Source organism: Rattus norvegicus, chromosome 20 (assembly GCF_036323735.1).
Source record: "Rattus norvegicus strain BN/NHsdMcwi chromosome 20, GRCr8, whole genome shotgun sequence".
Classification (NCBI taxonomy): domain Eukaryota; kingdom Metazoa; phylum Chordata; class Mammalia; order Rodentia; family Muridae; genus Rattus; species Rattus norvegicus.
This window is the reverse complement of record NC_086038.1, coordinates 27,627,984-27,648,925: the sequence shown is the minus strand read 5'-3', so window position 1 is coordinate 27,648,925 and position 20,942 is coordinate 27,627,984. Positions and strand designations below refer to the sequence as shown.

Below are 20,942 nucleotides of genomic sequence, written 5' to 3'. Positions count from 1 at the left end.
TGTTATTGTTAGCCCAGTAAGCTGGATGGAGTTGCCTGTATGTGCATGAGGGTGGGGTGATCCTCTGGTGCATGGGCAATCTACTAGTGGAAAAATTCTCAACAACAACAACAACAACAACAACAACAACATCAACAACACCTTCTCTTCCTGAGCAACTACCAAATACAATAGGTGTTTATTAAATGGTGGCACACACAATGGGTTGAATCTTTGATTAACAAGGAAGAGACTTCCCAACGGACATGCCCTCAGGCCACCTGATATAGGTAACTCCTCATTCAGACCCTTTTCATTCATTTTTAAAAAGTTTTTTTGATATTATAATGTCCTCTCTCCAAATCCTCCTCCTGTATCCTGCTCCTTGATCTCATTCAAATTCATGGCTCCCTTTCATTTAGTTCTTGTTACGGATTCTAAATATGTAAATACAACCTGCTCAGGCTGACCTTGTGGTATTGGGGAAGATCCCTGGGGAAGACTCACTTCTAGGCAAATGTTCCTAGACTGTGTCAAGGTGACAGTTAAAATGAACCAGCACAGTATAAGATCATATCATAAAAGAATAAGGGTAAATCGGACTTTGCCCTGTCTTACTGGTCTTCCTTTCATTTCTTTCTCTTAATTAATTGCTCTTCAATTGCTATATTAAGTAATTGAAGAGAATGAATGCAATCGTGTTCCCTGTGATCCGGAGGAAATTCTTTCTCAGACTTTTTCTCCATTCAGTGTTATGATGGCTAGAGAGAGGGCTGTCGCACAAAGCCTTCTACTGAGGTTTTCCTTTCCATTCTTAGTGTCTTCGGGATCTTTATCATAAATGGAATACTGGATTTTGTCAAGGATCTTTTTAGTGCCTATGAAAATGGTCATGTTATTACTGTCCTTGAGCCGACTTACGTGGCATATTTAGTAATTTGCATATATTGAACTGTTCTTGTATACCTGGAATGGAAGCCAGTCCATTGTAGTGTCTGATTTATCAACTCCTTGGTACTTAGAAATCTGCATCAATGTTCCTTAGGGAAGTGGACTTCACTTTCTCTTGCAGTTTTATCTTTATCTGCCTTTGGTATCCAAATAACACTGGTTTTATAGAATGTGTTTGATTTTGTAGGTAATTCTGTAAGTAATTCCAGGTAAACTCACTGTTTCACCAAGGCAGACAGATGACATTTTCTTTGTTCTATCACGGCCATCTCTGGTAATAAAAAGAAATGAACTCTTCAGGAAAAGTTGCACCCAGACAAGGGCATGCATGGCAGACCCAAAGATGAGAGTTTTCTGCTGTGGATGATAAGGTTCAAGCGATTGAAGTTAAGTCATTTGAGGGTGGAACATCTGTGGGGCCATATCAGTGGGATCTAGGGCTCTGTGATGGCTGTCAGCTTGTGCACATCTGGAATCAACTAAGACCCACGCGTCTGGCATCCCTGTAAGGGATATTCCTCATTGACTCATTGGAAGCTGGAAGACTCACCCTAAATCTGGGCCACAGCTTCTGGTGGCAGTACACACGCAAGAACACTGGAGAGGAAGCTTTTGCTCTCTGCCTGTTTGCCCTCACTCTCACTGGGAAGTGCATCATCCTGGTGCTGAGCCCTTCACTGATGCTAGAACCTACTTCTTCAGGATCCAATGTAGACACGAAGACCACAGCTCTTTCAAAATCCTGTGGGATTCCAGCTAGAGATTGGAACTATTGAGACATCCAGTCTTATGGACTGAACAATTACTGGATTCTTGGCTTTTCTGTTGGACGATTAGACCACAGTCTATAAGCCACTGTAATATATATTAGATATATATGTAAATATAAATATATGTATTGTACATATATTTATAAATATATATTTATCTATAGAAATATATCCAAAATATATATATATTTACTATATACAATATATCTAATAACATATATAACAATACATTATTACTTGTAATACTGTAATACATATTTATACATCTCTATATGTATATATAGACCTGCTCCTTTAGAGCGCCCTGGCTAATCCAGGGCTTCCCCCTTGGTATGGGATAGTATGCTGTAGAGACAGAGGCATGTTCCCGTTGTGGGAGATGAGGCATTGTACTGATTGGGCTCCATGTCAAGGTGAAATGTCTGTGCAGGGAATCTCCAGGATAACTTTGTACTATGTAGAACGACACACTTCCTGATGAATAGGGTCCACCATATTAGTACACAGATAGCTCTCAAATGACTGATGGAGCAGAGAATATACTGTAGTCTCTAAACATGGCACACGTGCAGGAGCCCTGTATGGAATGCAAAACAGACCCCTCAACACTGCTGTGGGAGATGAGACGCGCGACTGAGGCTGAGCTCTCTCCTCAGAAAGGGCTTCCCTAATACCGGGAAATTATAACAAGAATAAGGATGTGCACTTGTCTCTGAGGAGAGTGCACACTACCATGTCATTTCTTACAGCAGGACGTGTATAAGCCAGAGAGTTCAAGTTAGATCTCCATCAAATAGCCCTGCCTGGGATCAGAACACTATCCAAAGGACGAGATAGTGAGGATTGAGAACAGGAGGTGGCAAGAGAATGAGAGAGCCTGAGAAGGGTTGGTGTTTGATGTTCTGATTGGATAATTCCATGCTCATCTGAAAGAGCAAAGGAAGCTAACTCATCAGGGCTTGGTCTTATGAGGTGGGGAGGCCTTGGCAGGTCTGACTGAGTTAGATCAGTATATTAGAAAGTTTATAAGGTGCTAAAGCAATTCAGAGAGAGGGGAAGGAGAAAAGGGAAAAGTGGACAAGGGAGCCAGCCTGTCCGGGTCACCCAACAGGGAGCATGGTTGGATTTGGGTTGAGTTGGAGTCCGAGGGAAAAAGATAGCATGAAGCCAATGTGCTTCCCAGAGCGCTTTCCTGCTGGAGCCCAGGAATGCTCGAAAGATAATGCCCAAACATGGTTCCTCAAAGGGATGATTAAGTACAGCCGGGGCACCCTGTGTCCACAGCTCCGATGGAACTGCCCTAGCTGCTTCCTTTTGGGCGTTGGTATTCAAGACAGGGTTTCTCTGTGTAGCCCTGGCAGTCCTGGAACTAGCTGGCCTGGAACTCACAGACCTACCTGCCATTTCCTTTTTAAAGCTTCGTCTTTGTGTGTACGTGTGTTTCCGTGTTTATACGGGGTTGCTCTTTGAGGCCAGAGGAGGCTGTGAAATCTACAAGGGACTAACACTGCCTAACATGGATGCTGAGTTGGTGGGTAGGGAAGTCCCCACCTGTTTTCTCTTCTCGTCTATGTAATTTTTCATGTGTAAAATGGAGATGATTAAATACCATGCTTCAGGGCTGAGGAGATGACTTTGTTGTGCAAGGGTAAGGGCTTTGTTTGCTTCCCTAGAAACCACATAAAAATGGACACACAGCCACACACCTGCAGTCCCAGGGCTCCTGTGCTGAGAAATGAGGCAAAGACAAGAGAGTCCGCAGAAGTTCATGGGCCAGTTGGCCTGGCCTATGCCACTGTGAATAATGGGAGATCCATCACAAACACCGTGGAAGGCAAGGCCCAACACCTAAGGTTGTCCTCTGACCTCCCCATGTGCTGTGGCTCATGCTTGCACACACACACACACACACACACACACGCTTACACATGTTCACACACATGTTCACACACATGCACACACACATGCTCACACACATACACACACATGCTCACACACATGCTCACACACATGCTCACACACATGCACACACACATACTTACACATGTTCACACACACACATGCTCACACACGGATGAACTAGGATAACATATGTAAATGTTACACAAAGAGAAGATTTTGAGCATAGAGGCTCCTTGTTTCACAATAGAATCGTGCCCCAGTAAAACCATAAGCTGGGAATATGATAAGTTAAATATATATTAAATGTAAACAGCCCAGCACACTGCAGAGCACTGGTTGTCTCCCTTGTATTACAGGACTGATGGAGCTTCAGCCTTTTGCGACTGCATAACAGCACAAGAGAACGTGAGACTGTGTATTTCTTCTCAAAGAAAAGAAATGGATTAAAAACTTGAAGTATGATTTCTACTGAATACATTGCTTTTTCATAATAATAAAGCTGGAAAACCACAGGTTCAACCGCTGTCATGATAGGGAGCACCGGGTAAGCCCCTCCTCTCACTGGAAAAGCTCCTAAATCTGCTTGCCCCAGGCCTTTGCTATGCATCCTATAGATGCTTCTGGCCAATTTGGCTCAGAAGCCCTCTCAAGTACACTTCCGGTGTTTACCCATGAACTACCTTCTTCCATGCCTTTGTAGCTTTGCAGAGCACAGTGGCTCTCATGGTTTACTGCTCTGCTCTATAGGACCTCATGAGCCTTTTTGTTTTGAAGTCGAAATGAAGGACTAAGCCATGGAGCCTCTCCTTGGAAAGAAGACTCAGTGTTCACAGATCAGGTACAGCATATCAGTGTCACTCAGTGCAGGGATGAGGGCCTCCCATCACAAAATGGATAGGGACTGAAAGCTTCGCTCACTGATGGATAATGAGAAATGCCTCTTTTACTGAGTGATTCAAGTGCCCTGACCAACACCTTTCTCCCTGTGAGTGTTAAACCCGTGGGCTGGGGAGTGCAAACCCAGAAGCTGAGGGCGTGTGCATGTGGTTTGAGGATGAACCGGCCTTGATCCCTGGCGGTTTACTTTCTATCTCTGCTTACAAAGATAACTTGCCAGGCAATTTTCCAGACACTGTGGCATATACAGCCTACATTCTTCCGGCCCCTACCTCCTATACTAGTACTTGATTTATGGTGATTGCCTATCCCTTTAATGATGGGACACATTCTCAGACGGTGGGCTGTGTCAGGCGATTCTTTGCATTGTACCACAGATTTACATAGAAGATGCCACTCAATCTGGCATATGGTAAATGTGTGCAAGAACCGCTATCAGCATACACTGTGTAATGCTTTAGTAAACCTTTTCTAAGGAGGAACGCATGCTCCAATAAGAAATATAGTAAACACACGAGCTGGTGACAATCATCTATTGGTAGCTTCCCTCCTTTGAAGCTTGTACGTCACCATCTGGCACCATGAAAGCTCCTCCAGGAGGAAGCTTTCCAGTCGGTTCTGCTCAGAGGCCTCTGGGCTCTGTGTCTGATGCTGAGGGAGGCGTGCACACCAATTGATTATCCAATACTCAGTGGTCATCCCTGAAAACATACATACATGTAACATTCATTATACAGACTGAACAGGTTACATTTATGTACTTAGAAAAAATATACACATATACGTACATATATACACATATACATATATACACAGAGCTATGCATACATATAATATACACATATCCATATGTGTATGTAACAACAAGTAATGAAGAAGGAGGCTACGAATCTGAAAGCAAGGAGGGGGGTCTATGCGAAGCTCTGGAGGAAGGAAAGGATAGGGGAAAACGATGTAACTATGTTATGATCTCAAAAACAGAAAAGAAATAACAGAAGGCAAGAAAGAGAGCCAGGGAGAAAGGCCAGAGAGCAGCACTCCTCCACCAACTCTGCTTTAGCTCCTGCCTCAGTTTCTCCTTGTGCTCCTGCCCTGGCTTTCCTCAATGGAGGACTGAGACATGGAGGTGCCAAACGGAATAAGCCCTGTGCTCTGGTTGGTTTTGGTCTTGATGTTTGTCACAGCAACAGAGAGTGCAGTGGGACCACAGCTCAGCTGAGAAGCCAGTGAAGGTGCTGTCTGTGACATTCTATGGCAGTCTGCTAGTCGAAGTGGTGTTGAGCAGACCCACCATTCTGCTTACTCTCATCTGTGCTCAAGGAAATGGCTCTGCATGGCTTGAGCACCTGAGGGCCAGACAGCCGAGCAGAGCTGGAGGTTTGCCCGTCTACACAAAGTCTAAGTGTACTCCCGGCAGGGAGCTGCACACCTCTGACTCCTTGCCACAATGGCATCTATGGCTGCTGCTTCTTATCCAACTAGTGGCCGTCCAGTGTGTGCTAGGTACAGATTATATTCAACTTCATTGCTGGTCACAAGTTCTTAGACTCCTCAGTGCCCAGTCCTGATAGACAAAGCCCATGTCCCCCTGGAGGAGCAGAAGGTGACAAGTGTGAGTGTTGGGGCTGGCCTGGGCCCATAGGTAGTGACTTTATGGTGGTTTGAATGAAACCCCCTTCTCAGCTCATATATTCGAATGTTTGGTTTCCTGTTGGTGGACTGTCTGGGAAGGATGAGTTTGTGTGGCTTTGTTGGTGAAGGTATATCCTTGGGGACGGCATTCCAGGTCCAGTCTCCTGTTCTCTCTGCCTGCAACTGAGCCCTCAGCCTCTGCTCCGGTTCCATGGCCGCCCGCCTGCCCGCCTGCCTGCCTGCCTGCCGCCACACTTCCTGTCATGATGATCTTGGGCTTACCACTCTGAAGCTGGAAACAAGCCACCAATTAAATGCTTTCTTTTATAAGCTCTCTTGGTCACAGTGTCTCTTCACGGCCATAGAACAGCAGCTAAAACAGCACTGCCATTTTGTGCCACCCGAGGCCTGCATCCCAACCCTCTCGGGCTCATATCAGCCCCACCTGCATTGGTCCCTCTATTGAGACACACAGCCTCTCCATGTTCAGTTTTATTTAAAGACTCAAACACAGGCATCAGCTTTTGCCACTATGTCAATTCCTCTAAAATCACACACTGACATTGGTGTATAATAAAAACATATGTGGGGTTGGGAGCACATGTGTGCATGTGTCTCGGTGTGTGTTGTGCAAAGTACAAAGGTTTCCATGTCTACTGGGCTGGTTTTGGGGTGCCCCGCCTTGTATTTATGCCTCCTCTTGTCTCTCGTGTTCCATCAGTCCTCTGGGGGCTAAACTGTCCTGTCTCCTTGCTGACCCTCTATTCGAAGGGCTGAGAACTACTGAATGAAACCCACGTGGCCACCAAATCCGAGTGTCTGAGTAAGGGCACATGCTGCTGGCAGGGACGGGATGTGAAGGTTCTAGATGAGGTGCTGGCTTCAGTTTGGTAGCCAAGACGTGTCCTCAAGGGAAGATGACCTTAGGAAAGGAACCTCTTTTCTGCCATTGACTGTGGAAAACAGGATTTTGAAGGCTAATGGGCTTGAGTATTCAAAATGCTCAGACCATTGGGCTCATTGTGTATCTCAGGAGGCCCAGCTGAGGATGAGCCCCAGGGCCCTGCTTCTCTCCCCAGGGTGGACCCAGTGTAAACCTGGCTGCGAGAGGATCCAGCTGATGTTTCCCAAAGATTCTTTGATACTTCCCTTAGCTTTCTATGAAGCTGCTCCTTCCTCTGCATGAAGCAGCCGGTGCTTCGTGGAGGACAGCTTCAGGTCAAGTCTGTTCTGTGGGCTCAGTTGACCTTGTTTAGGAGGAAAAGGCCTTGTTCTTATTGTCTGGAATCTGGAGTTAGCTCTGGTTCCACTGAGAACATGTCTCCCCCAGGGTGTAGATCTGTGTATCTCCACGGTGACACCAAGGGTTGAACCACACCTAGATCTTTTGTTCATGGATGGGCAAGTAGTTTATCGGTGACACTGAGTAGATACTGTGGCTGTCATTGAGCCTGCACACAGGGATCCTTATGCTTGACCTAGAGTTTCTAGCTGGCTCAGAACAGTTTTTTATGTCCAGTAAGTGTGTTGTCACCTGGGGGGGTGTGAGACTGTCTCTGGGTGTGCTGGCTTCCATGTGGTAGCCACCCGGCAGTCACAACTAGCTGGTCATATCCCCAAATAGGAACGTTGAGGATACATGGTCTTAATTTTATTATGGAAAGCAGTAATGCCCTCTGCTACCAAAGGCTATACACAGGGCTGTGTGAGTTTATAAAAATGTACACACAGGCTCACAAATTGCTATTTTCGGGATATTTTTGAAAAACAAGAATGTGTTCCTAAGGTGTGACAGTAACACCAGGCCAGCCTCCCGAGAAGCACACTGCTGTGACAGTGGCCTTACAGGGAGGCCTCAGAGCAGACCAAGCCCCTTCCTTTCCAGCGTCTCCGGGCCTGTAAGTCTAAAGTAAGCATCAGGCTCGTGCCTGTCGCTGTACCTTTGGTCTCTAGCAGATGGAGTTTGCCTGGCCGCATAGGGCAAGTTATTTACTTTTGAAAAGGAGAAAAAAACCTTTGCAAGATAGTGGATTTGAGCTGTTGTATGAGCTGCATTTTGGCAGCAAGACGCCCTTTAAGAATGTTATTTTTAGTCATTCTCTCTAAAGCAATCAAAGGAAGCTTCTGGGGTCAGTGTATGCGCGTGCCTGCGTGTGTGTGTGTGTGTGTGTGTGTGTGTGTGTGTGTGTGTGTGTGCGCGCGCGCGCGCTTTCTGCCACACAAAAAGGCAGTATCCATGTATCCATTCCTTAATAGGTTTCCACTTTTTAGTCATAATTACTCCTACCAAGATGGAGCTTATGGTTTAGCCTGTTTCCAACAGCCAGGAAAGGCACTCTCCAACTCCATGTGCCCCTCTTGGCAGGCCTCCCCCTCGCCTCGTGGGGCACCAGCCAGCATTTTGACATTACAGATAGGAATTCCTCAATATGCTCCAAACTTCATTTGGGAAATATATAAAACTTTCTTTTGATGTTACCTCCCTTTTTTTCCCCCTTGAAGCTTACCCAAGTTGGTTTCTAGTTTTACAAAAAATCAGCACCAGGTGTATGAAAAATATGCAGCGTCTGACCTATTAGAAATATATAAAGTCTCAGAGTCGTACATTAAAAAGGTGTGCCATAAGAAGGAAGCAATGGGACGACAGCGGCGGTGGAACCAGGCGGTGCTGCTCATTGTCCTGGTGGGAGACAAAGCCTGAGGATTCTGCTCCTGTGCCCCACAAGACCCCACTGGACACCTTGGGAGACTCACAGCCCTTCTCTGAGGCTCCTGAACCATGAGTGCCCTGGCTGTGGGGCTCAATGTCAGGTGACAGAGGTATATAGAGGACCCCGGGAAGGCAGGGAAGAAGCTTGCTGTCAGCCCTAGCATGTGGCCCCACTCTATACCCTCCCAGGCTCCCAACCTTACAGACAGCTAACAATGCTGTAGCCGCCGGGTGGCGTGGTAGTGTGTTTGTCTCCATGGGTAACGTTTTCTGTGCTACTGCTCTCTCTCTCTCACACCCACATGTGCTTCCATCCATCACAGGGTACGGCCTTCCTTCACAAACAGGCCACTGCCCATGTGTGCTTGCAGTAAGGACTTCATGGGAGAGTCATCGCCCCAGTCTGCTTGTTCCTGGTCGGTGCTTTAGAAAGAACCTCAGAAAGAACCTCAGACCTAGGTGAGAAGGTGTCCTCTGTTCACATAGTGTCTTCTTGGGCACTCTACCCCAGACAGCAGAAGCTGGCCAGGAGCAATGGCCCTCAGAAGCTCTCCACAAAGCTGCCTGGGAAGAGACCTGTGCGGCCATTCCTCTGCAGAGTCCCCTTGAACCAGCCATCTTCATGCTTCCTGTGCACGAAGACAATATCACCTTCCTTTAGCTCGATCTCTGCTTCACTCTGTGGAGGGTAGGAGACCACCACACGGTACCTGGGAGGACAGAAGAAACAGCGTGGGAGCCTCAGGGTGGGCTGTCCCTCTAATCCCCTGTAGCCACCCAGCCCATGGCAAGCACTCTTTCCCCTCTCCCTTCCCTCTGAATAAGTTCTTACAGTGTGTGGTTCCTTTTTGCAGTCTGTGAAATTTTGATTTATCTTTATTTTTCAATTTCCCTAAAGCTCTTTAACTTTCATCTAATCTCCCTTTGGACAGTTGTTGGTCATGGAGATATTCAGGAACCTAAAACAATATCGGCCACTGTGGTTGTATGGCATCAGAGCCAGGCCATGGGACTGTATTTCTAAAGACATCGCGTGCTCTAATTGTAGGTCATAGGAACACCAAGCTGAAACGGGCAGGGAAGCTCCTTCCCCACTGGCCAGCTTTCACAGTGCTGTGTGGTCCTGTGCCACACAGGATGCTGCAAGGACAACAGCTACCGACTGGCCAAGCCACGTGTGTCAACTGGTATAGTAGTGGCAAGTCAACCAGCCTGGCTCGGGAAGGCATGGCCCTGGTGAGGAAGCTACCCACTGTTTTATAAACAAGACAGACATGACACATCCACCAAAGTGCCTCTAAGTAACTCCAGAACTATGTCCAACCCACAGAGTAATCTGTTGTCAGCTTGGGGCCAAGAGACGTTCCCTCCAGTGGGCACTGTTAACTGCAGAGACTCGTACTTGGTCACAGGGCCTAGAATAATAAGTTGAATGCTTAGCTATCTATATCTCTATATCTGTCTGTCTGTCTGTCTGTCTGTCTCCCTCTCCAAGGCTCAGGGAATATTACTGAGGTGGTAGGAAGGATGTCAGAGCTGGGGGAGGGTCAGAGCCCTGTGGAAATGCTGCCTTTAAGGCTGATGTAGCCGTAGCACTTTTTTTTTTTAATACTGTTTTTATTCCTTGACAACTTCGACATGTATGTAATGAATCTTGGTCCTTCTTTCCCTCAACTATCGTGCCTTGTCCTCTCTTTCTCCCACTGACATTGTTTCTCTTCCCAAGTCCCTTTGATGTTCTTTCTGTGTGTGACCCAGTGAGATTCACTAGAACTGGACTGTGGCACTCTGCAACTTGCAGCAGCTATGGCACCTGCACAGGGGCTGTACCGTCGAGTCCACCAACATCCTGCCATGCAGGGGCGCCCACAAGGACCCATCTATCCCCAGGGACTTACAGCCTTGATGGTAGCTGGGACAGGGAGAGATGTTTCCTTCATGGTGTAGTCTCTAGTAATATACCAATGCTCCTTCAAATGCCCCCAGGCATGCTCTTGTAAGCAACCCAATGAAAGGTGTTGGATCATGAAATATGAAGGGAGAGGGAACCAGCAGGGGTGAGCAAGGGGGTCAGTGAGAGGAGAGGTGACCAAACTCTAATGGGGTGACTATCAAATTACACATGTGGGCTGTCACAATGAGGCCTTCGACATAAGATTGATATAGGCTGTTTTTCAATTGGTGTCCTTTTAGACACAGCTATAAGGAAGGCACAGCTGTCTTTTTAGCTGCTAGATCTCTATCTAGCCCCTCCTTTTCTTGTCTTCCCTTCTCCTCTTGTGCTCGTCTCATATCTGTCTGGAGGTCTGTCCTGGTGAACTCATGAACTCAGTCAGCCATGGCCTCTGAGGACTGGGGACTGCTCCAATCCTGGGACATGGGCTTGTTCCTTTCTGGCTCTGTGACCTTTGTGCCATAACCTGCCCACGTGCCAGGTTCTCCATCTAAACCTCAGGGCTTCTCACCTGAGCTACTTCGTCTCAGTGGAGGGGGTTGGTGCCCCGTTTGGACTGGAAGGTGTTTGGAGATTTCCTTTGGTGGGATGGCCATTTTAGATTGTAGGACATGCAGCTTCAGGTTGAACTGACTGAAGTCACATCATTGGCCTAGTGCTAATAAGGCCTAGTTCCCCCTTGCTTCTTCTCAACCAGACCTGGGTAACCTGAAGCATCCAAGGCCCCGTGGTCCGGTTTTCAGATCCCTATGACAGACGGTGCCTCTTCTGCTCCTGTCAGCCATGTGCCAGGAGCTGCTGCTGGGCTCTCTGGGTGAAGTTTGAGGGTGCTCTGTGCTCTGGGCATGGCTCTCTGGGTGAAGTCTGAGGGTGCTCTGTGCTGTGAAAGACTTCCTTTCCAAGAACCCGGAGTCTGGAGGTGTGTATAGTGCTAGCCTGATAGACACTTGGCTGCGACCCTGACAGCACTCTTCCTGAGCCCTCCTCCTTGTAAACTGTACTGTGCTCTATACAGAGTTCAGCGTGGCCTCACTTTCCACTCCTACCCTCAAATGTTAATCCTGTAAGAACTACTCTATTCCAGTTCTCTGACCTTTGAACCTTTCTGACCTTCGAATGAGGGCAGGCCCCACATTGTTCCAGACACCAGCATAGATGCCCTTGTAGGAACTAACAACCCTTTCTTCTTTCTGTGAATGTAGGCGCCATTCACCCTTCCTTGCTCCTTTGGAAATGCGTAGGCACTTGGGTGTGAACTGGGGCCCTGTGCTAGACTCTCCTACTCCAAAGTGTAGTTAGTGGTCATCATCTGCAGGGGGTGGATGTGGTTGCACTCCTCTGAGGACCAGCCGCCTCAGATAACATTTGTCTGGTGTCTGCTCAATTCTTGTCAGGACACCACTGCTCACCCTCATCTGCCGGCCTCCATAGTATCTGGGTAGCATGTGGCTGACACCTTTACCCTGTGCCCTAGAGCAGGTGACAGTTGTCTGTGTAATGAAGTTGAAAAGCCAACACTTCCCAGGGTCACTTCTTTTTTCTAGGCTGGAATATGCAGTCAAGAGCTCTGGACCCTTGGTCTCTGAGCATCACTGAACATGGCCGGCTGATAGGATGATGTGGTCTCCTCAGGAGTCAACTGTGTGGCTATGGGCAGTAAGCTGGGGTCAGCTCAAAGAAGAAGAAAGGCAAAGGAATGTTTTATCCACACACCTACAATGTAGCTGGCGCCGAGGCCATCTGGCAGGCTCGGCCACAGCAGGAGGGGGCAGCAGAATTGGCCTCCTCATTGTCATAAATGAGAACTCCTGGGGAAAAATAAGCTGTGAGCACAAAGGCTAACTGATTAAAACTTCAATCAGTGCCTCTGGGATGTTGTAGACCCAGCGCCTAATTATAGTTTCTCTTGGGCTATCTTTAGCCCAACTAAAAAGCCTTTCCTTGCCCACCTCTGTGTAAGACCTGTCCTGATAAACAGATAAAAATCTTTAGAATGTATTAACACAACCCTATTCCTCATCAACCAAAGGGCTAAACATGCTGTAAGGGGGCATCTGAGGCCTGCAGCTGAGATTTCTCTGCCTGCCTGCAAATGGCCCTCTGATGTTTCCGCCAATGTATTTTTAAAAACGCCTTGATTTATGATTTTCCTTTTTTCTTTATAAAAACTTCATGAAGCTGCTTCCATACTGGAACATAGTATTTTGGGAACCCTAAATCTGTGTTTCTGGCCATGGTCACACGACTTTGGTTCCATAATCACCCATCTCTGATTCCCTTTGAGGTGAGGGCTGTGTTTGTGTGTCAGCACTCCCGTCACCTAGGCCGGGGACATCAGGGAATGTGATCTGAAGACCAAGGAGTCCCAGCAGAGGTCTGGGCTGTCAGAAGCTTTTACATCCTCAGAAGGATTTCCTTCAGAAAGAGTCCTGCACTGTGAGGGTGAGGCAAGGAGCCTAATCTTTCTAAGTCTAAGACTTGGAAGGTCTTTGCATGTGCAAGGAGAGCTGGTCCAGACTCAGAAGCTGCAAAATGAGTGCCTCGCACAGGCTGAGGGCCTGCAATCTCAGTCTTTGCTGCAGCTGTCCTAGCTCTAGGAGCTGGGTCACACATCTTCAGTTCCTATCCATTTGGGCTTCCCAGATACCACAGGGTAGCCCACAGCTACTCGCTCGACCGTTGTCCAGATGGAGACATTGATCCCTTTATGTGACAGTGAATACGTCTACAGTTGGTTTTAATGCCAACTTGCCACAAAGTAGAGTCACCTGGGTGGAGAGCCTCACCTGAAGAGCTGTCCTGGGTGCCGAGGTTGATGTGGGAAGGCTCGCCCACCCCAACTGTGGGCAGTGCTTACGGGCAGCAGCCCAGACAGGAAGTGTCTGAGAAGGAAAAACCACTCGTCCTTGGCTTCTTGGCTTTCCCCTTGTGCTGACGTGATCTGCCCTGTTGCTGCCAACTTCTTTGCTGATGCAGAACGTGTGTGTGTGTGTGTGTGTGTGTGTGTGTGTGTGTGTGTGTGTGAATGTATGAACTTGGACTCTGGTCGTCAAGCTGTCTCGGTTGGACCTCTCCTCCAGCTGCTAGCAGCTGTGGAATCATGAGCAAGTTTCTTAGGCTTCTACAGAACATCAGTGGCTTCAGTAGGAAGTGGGGGTGCTGGATTAAGAAGGCTTAAGGGAGTTCAATGGATAATGTGCACAACATACCCAAAAAATGAGGCATGTATAAGCTACATGCAGAGCTGAGCCCCAGCATCTGCGATACTTCATACCTGGCCTTCACAGGAAGCCTTCGTGATTCCTGATCTAAACAGACCCTTGTCTACCTGCTGTCTGATGCCTGGGTGTGGTCTCTATGGTTAGCTGCTGTGTTCTCAGACTCAGGTGACAAGGGACTGAGCTGTGGAGACCTAACAAAAATGCTGTCGTTGCTCTCAGGATAGACTTTATGTTTTTGTTATTGAAGCTGTGTTGTAACCATAGAGACTGGGCAAAGTCTACCCCATCCCCTTAAGGCCTTCCAGACTTTAGTTGTAAACTCAAACACACCGACCCACTCACCAAGGTAGATGCCCTACTACTTGGAAAACTTGGGCAACCTATTAACCCTTAACCTGTGGCCTTGCAGGTCTCATCTCTGTGGCTCAATTTCCAGATCTGTAAAACTCAAGATTGAATTACATTAAGTTGCTAGTTTGTATAAATGGATGAGTATTGGTGATTCTGAATGGCTTGACTTAGTAGACCATATATACCTTGAAGACAGCTTAGAGCGACATTTCATAATACCAAAATGTCAACATTCTGAGGTTCAAAGAAGAATGATTTTTCTGGGTGAGTGGATGAGAGGGGACTCTGGAAGGGTTCACTTGAGGGCCTCAAAGGTTGGGCACCCAGCACTGAGCCAGGAGTGCCCTGTGCTCTGCCACAGTGGGTCTGACAAGCCCAAATTCAGGAAGTGGGCAGACTGGGAATAAATGTGCTCTGGGCCTGGGTTAAGAGGGACATGTGCTAACCCTGATCCCTGGGCAAGCCCATTTCCCCAGTCCCCAGGAAGGTTCCAGAACTCAGGTGTTATCCGGAAAGAGAGGACAGGGATACAAGCCCTCACCTCCTTACCTCTCTCTGGGCAGTGGCTTAGGTTCAGGGCGAATGGAAGCCGTGGACAGAGTTGCTTGCCGGGAGGGGGACAAAGAGAAATTCAGATCTAAGGAGCCTGCTTTTCTGTGCAGCGGCTCCAGCCCAATGGCGCCCTGCATCTCACTCTCTACGGGGCAGGAGCCTGCCCTGCCGTGGATGGTCAATGGGGACACTTCGGGGCCCACGGCACCCTGCAGCGAGGAATCCATGGCCGACTGGGGGTCGTGGGTCGGAGATACAGATGGCGGGGAGCGCGCCTTTTTCTTGGTGGAGGCCCCAGCCAGCAGCTTCAACAGTCCGCTCTTCTTCTCCTTCTGCGGACACACAGTTAACTGATGTTAGTGTCTATGGGAGGACCGGCTTGTCTGCCCCCGCCCCCGAAGAGTCCTGTAAATCTAGTGAGAGGAAGACCGCAGAGGCAAGGCGGGAGGAGCGTCTCAGGCTGGCTCCCGTGGAATGTTTGCAGGTTAGGGATCCTACAGAACAGACTCCTCAGGAACCCATAGAACTTCACGGGCTGGGGCAGAGGAACTCAGGGTGGCTGCTTTGTTCTGCAGGGGAGCTGTTCCTACTGGGGCATCTCATGAGTCTCAGCCACACTGTGGCTTGACTTTTCTGACAGGAAGAAAACTGTAGGACTTGTAGCCCAGCTGAGGGTAGTTCCTCTACACAGGGCAGCCGACAAGCAGGCCTCATTTAAGGAGAGGTCACGGCATGTGTCTTTGAGACAATGTTTAGAACCCCTGGTTGTTTAAACTTTTCTTCATTTAAACAAACAGCAGTGGAATATATGTGTGTGCATTTATGTGAGTGTGTGTGTGTGTGTGTGTGTGTGTGTGCGCATAAATGTGTATATGTTAAATATTCCTGGGAGATTGTGGGCCAGGCAGGAGCACTTGTCCCTGGCAATGTCCACAGTTTTACTTAAGTGTTTATTTAATCTAATGTGTGTGGATATGTCTAAACTATAAGTATACAAGTAAACATATAGTATGTGAATAGTATGTGCATATATACATGTATAGTGTGGATATACATACAGTATATATAGTATGCATATGTGTAGTATGTATATAACATATATACTGTGTATAATTTGTATATAGATGTTGCATATGTATAATGTGTATATATGTATAGTGTGTGTATAATATTTGCATATAGCATGAATAATGTATGCGTATATGTGGCTTGTATATTGTGTGCATATATAAAAATATGTATATATAGCATGTATATAATGTTTGTGTCATGTGTGATTTTAAGTCTCAAGATGTGTAGTGTCTCAGGTCCACTTGGCCAGAAACTGAGGCATGATGGTTTGAAGGCTTCTGGCTCTGTTGATGTGCAGTGTTGGGGGTGCTTTGTTGTCAGGATGGCTACCTGGACAGTGGTGATCCCTCCATCAGCAGCCAGAGGGTCACAAAGTCACACCCAGGGTGTCCTTAAGCTCTGCAGTCTCACGGTAGGCGAGCGAGAGAAGCTACTGAGTCTTGTAAAGAGCATTGGGAAGAAGTTGTGTCTACAGAGACTGACGGGACAGAACTTCAGATGTGGAGAGACTACAGTTAATAAGTGCCTTGTCCTGGGCAGTGTAAGCATCCAGAAAAGCCGGCCCTTGCCCACCTCTGTGTCAGAACTAACATCCTGTGACTAAAGGATACAAACTCCTGGAATCTATTAACTTAGCTGACCACTCTTGTCCACAAACCCAACAGCTAAGAATGTCATAGCATTTTAGGCTTATAGAAAAGCTCGCCCCGTATGCTGTAGCCACGTCTCTCTCATATTTTCACTAATATATTTTAAACTTACCTTGATTTATGATTTTCCCTCTCTGTAAGATTACAAAACTCCATGAAACTGCTTTAAATCTATGTTCCCAGGCATGGTCAATCAAAATGGCTTCAGAATAAACTATCTCATGTTCCCTTTAAGTTGAGAGCTGGTTGATTTATTTACTTATTTATTCTATTTTTTAAAAAGAGGCTAAGGACATCATACAAAGGCAACCTCCTGCTAGCTAATATTCTATGTTATTATACCTTCTTACATGGCACGGGACTCCCTGAGCTGGTTTTTCTTCCTTTCTTCCCACCCATGTGGGGGAGAGTGGGGTCTGGGGCATTTAATGCTTGGCCATCCTGTGGTCACAGAGTCTAGCTTTCTCCTAGAGCTTTGCCCACATTTCTTTTGCATTGTGCCTGGCTGAGGGAGCTGTATGGGAAACGAAAACTGAAACCTTTAGTCATATATGCATGCTTAGCTGGAGCATTTTGCATTTCGTTTCTTGGGGTGTAGTACTGCCAAGTTTGGATATACACAGGCCATCCTATTGGTGCAGACAGAGAGGGCAGTGTTCCCGGAAACAAAGAAATGCAGATGGCCAGCCCAGGTCAGAAATGGAAGGACTGCTGAGGACAGGGCAGGCTCTCCAAAAGGACAATAGAGCTTCATAATGGGGTGATCTTGATCTGAGACAGTTTGTGTAGTCCAGACATGCTGCTAAGTGTCTTAGAGCACATCAGCACACAACCTCTAACGTTCCTGAAGCAGGACAATGGACTTTCAGGGAAGGAAGCAGGGGTCATCCAGGTGTCTAGTCTAGTCTCTTGCTTACTCTGAAGGTGTGGTCCTCCTCCACTCCCACTGAGACAGGACTAATCTAGCATTCAGCAAAAACCCTTGACCACTTTGTTTCTTCCCCCATTGGATTACTATTCACTGCCCCGTTTCCAGCTCTCCTGTGGGGCACAAGCTTTGGAAGGGTGGCGCTGTCCCGTTTACTACAGCATTCACGGGCCAAATACAATGCCTGGGACATAGCATGCACTCAATGCTTGCACACATAATGAACTGAGCTCAGCTTTAGAGTTCATAGATGCCTGAATAGAGAACATACTTGGGGTCGTTCACAAGGCACTCTGGGCTGTGAGACCCTCGGTGTCATGTACAGTGAACTTGAGGAAGACAAGTCCCTGCTACCCCCTACTCCCCATCCCCCAGTACCACTACGATTATCGGTGATAAGGTCCAGCTTTAATGGTATGTATCAGAAAAGGGCAGAGTGTTCAAATGTATAGCTTTCCTGTCTCAATTCTTCAGGATTAAAGGTGATGCATGGTTTTCTGTATTTAACTTGGATAGACACTGATATCTTGAATACATGGATTTCTCCAAAACGTTTGTCTTCTGGAGTGGACTTCTGCCAGTGCCTGCAGCTTCTAGTAATCCCTTCGCTGTGGAATCCTTGGAATATAGGCCTGCAGTTGATGGAATGTGGTGGCAGATGTTCCAAACACTTCCCTGGGACACAGATAAGAACTAGCCAAGAGTCACTTTGCTATATGTGGCAGGGACAGACTCACGATTCAGTATTGGAAGCATCACGCAGGAGAGAACAGATTTCACGGGATCAGCTTGGACTGAGGCTTCTGTTTTAAAAGGGTGGCCTGTAGGTTTTCTCCTGGACAGTGATTAAACTAGAGAATGAGTCTAGAAAGATGAGGATTCTGTGTCTCCATCACAGCCATTCTTGTTTTGGAATTAGATCGCTCATCTCAGTGCGCCCAGAGCCAGTAGATGGAACTGAACAGTCTGGCCGGGGTGCAGGGCTGGAAGGTAACAGACTGGGCCAGGCTGGGGTCTCCACCTGGAGGTGTGGTCAGAAGATGCCACTGTCAACATGAACATATGAAAAAGTGCTTCTTCTAGAGCAGTGAGTCTTAACCTTGGGTCGTGACCCCCTGGGGAGTGTCAAATGACCCTTTCTCAGCGGTCGCCTAAGACCATTGGAAAACATATTTACGTTATGGTTCACAACAGTAGCAAAATTATGGTTATGAAGTAACAATAAAAACAACTTTATGGTTAGGGGACACCATAACATGAGGGACTACATCAAAGGGTCACAGCACTAGGAAGGTTGAGAACCACTGAGCTAGATAGAATCTTGGGAGGCAGATAGATGATAGCTCCTGAGAGAACGCTGTGCACATATGCTCACACTTACATATACACAGTATATACATATATAGGTATCTAGTTGCTGCCTGGGCTGGAGAGATGGCTCAGTAGCCCCCGAGTTCAATTCCCAGCAGCCACATGAAGACTTGTTACCATCTATAACCCCAGTTCCAGGGGATCTGCCACCCTTTTCTGGCCTCTAAGGGCATGGGCATGTATGTAGTGCAAACATACATGCAGACAAAGCACCCCCACATATAAAGCAACAAAATATAAAAGAATCATCTGGAACTCCAATATTAAAAGAAACTGGCATGGGGCTATGGATGTAGTGAAGGGGGGAGGGGGTAAAGCACTTGGGTAAATGCAGAAGCCCCCAGGTTCCATTCCAAGCACTTTGAAAAAAGATTTTTTGACATTTGTTGATACCGTGCTGTAAGACATACAAGTGGTAAGATATGACTTTGGATTGTGATTAAGATTGAAGCTTTCATAAAGCCTTTGTTTTGTGGAGTACCTGTATAAAAATGCAGCCAGGAGACAAAGGCATTTGTAGCTTATATAAAGACTCATTGCTAAAGGGCCAATCAGAAACCACAGAAAATTGTCACATGGGATAGAATCTGATGTTTGAATACTAGTATTAGGCTTCTCAGGAACACTATGCACTTCACTAAAATTCATCCATTTAGCTCCTTTATTATCTTTTATTTTGGGGAAGACATCTTGCTATGTAGCCCAGGCTTTACCAGAACCTGCAATCCTCCTGCCACATCCTCCATAGTAGCTGGAAGTACAGGCCTCCACCACCATACCCGGCATGTAAACATATAATCATACAGTCATATACATATAGTCATGTATACATACATACATACATACATACATACATACATACATATATACATACATACATGTGTATATACACATATGTAGTCACCCTCTTAGTACAGAGGCAACACGTTGGTCTCATAAATATATATACACATGTGTGTTGCATGTTCACATACACACATATGCTGCTTGGCTCTGCTGGGGATGGAACTTTACTGTGTACACTAGGTAAATATGTTAACTACTGAGCTGAATCCCTGTGAGTTCCTTTATTTACCTACACTGGCAGAGGAGGCCAGGACACCATCATCTTCAAACGGATCTGTCGTATGAACCTTTCTGTAGTAGTGCTTTACCTAGGTTTGTTTGTTTGTACATACCAAACACTGTGGATAAGTGTACCAGCAGGCAGAAAGCTACAGATGACCCTTCTGAATGGCCCATGGTTTGAGGTGGAGCCTGGACACTGCCTCTTCCCTGTTCTAAACCGGTTTTGCTTCTTCTACATTCCGTTTGCTGAGTCAGTCAAACTGATGAGGTATTCCATAGGCTTGGGATGGGGGATGGCACAGACTCAGTCAGGGACTCTTGCCCACCACGTAGGCAACAGCGAGGTCCAGGCAGCCCACAGCGAGGTCCGGGCAGCCCGGGAGATCTTGGGTCTGCAGATCACATGCCATCAGCACAAGCTGAGGTGCACAGAGCCTCTGATAATGGTGGTGATGGGAGAGTGCTGATACCTCATCAGCCTGGAGAAGAAACGATGGAGCACTTAACTTCATTCTGCCAGTGCTCTCAGGTGAAATAGACTCAGATCGTGCTTTGACCTGGGTGACCCTTGAGAACCTGCAGATTATCGAGGAAGCCTGGAAACAACCCCTCTGTCCCCACCATGGCTGCTGTTGTTAGATCCCAGGGTGGAAGTAGACTGGACCAGCATCTCAAGTTTTGTTACTTATTCTGAGCATCAGCTGCCTTTTCACTTAAAGAGGAAGTGGGACAGGGTGGAGGAGTATGAACCAGAGAATATGGTCATTGCTCTCCTACAGAGCAGGAGTTGGTCCCCTGTGAGGGGCAACTGCTAAGGGAAGGGGACAGAGCTGGCCTGGTATGGAGATAATGAAAGGGTGGGATTGTAGGTAATGTGGCCCAGGCTCAGAATGTGTTGAAAGAGCACACTTAAAAGCCAGATGCTTGGGCTGAAG

At 47.1% G+C, this 20,942-nt stretch overlaps 2 protein-coding genes across 11 annotated transcripts in view; one reads left to right on the top strand and one right to left on the bottom strand.

Annotated features, from left to right (window-relative positions):
• Septin10 (septin 10) overlaps positions 1-4,064 on the top strand; it is a 92,956-nt gene extending 88,892 nt beyond the window's left edge. For all 5 annotated transcript variants that reach the window (XM_006256417.5, NM_001014033.1, XM_006256415.5 and 2 more), the window contains one exon: positions 3,959-4,064. In XM_006256417.5, coding sequence (XP_006256479.1) covers positions 3,959-4,049 — 91 coding nt within the window. In that variant the 3' untranslated portion in view covers positions 4,050-4,064. The remainder of the gene's footprint in view (positions 1-3,958) is intronic.
• A 2,546-nt stretch (positions 4,065-6,610) lies between these two features.
• The window catches only part of Sh3rf3 (SH3 domain containing ring finger 3), a 335,379-nt gene continuing 321,047 nt past the window's right edge, over positions 6,611-20,942 (bottom strand). For 5 of the 6 annotated variants that reach the window (XM_017601803.3, XM_017601804.3, XM_039099200.2 and 2 more), the window contains 2 exons: positions 14,917-15,251; positions 6,611-9,551 (listed from right to left, as the gene is read on the bottom strand). In XM_017601803.3, coding sequence (XP_017457292.1) covers positions 9,383-9,551; positions 14,917-15,251 — 504 coding nt within the window. In that variant the 3' untranslated portion in view covers positions 6,611-9,382. The remainder of the gene's footprint in view (positions 9,552-14,916; positions 15,252-20,942) is intronic. The other variant, XM_039099198.2, reaches the window with a different exon arrangement.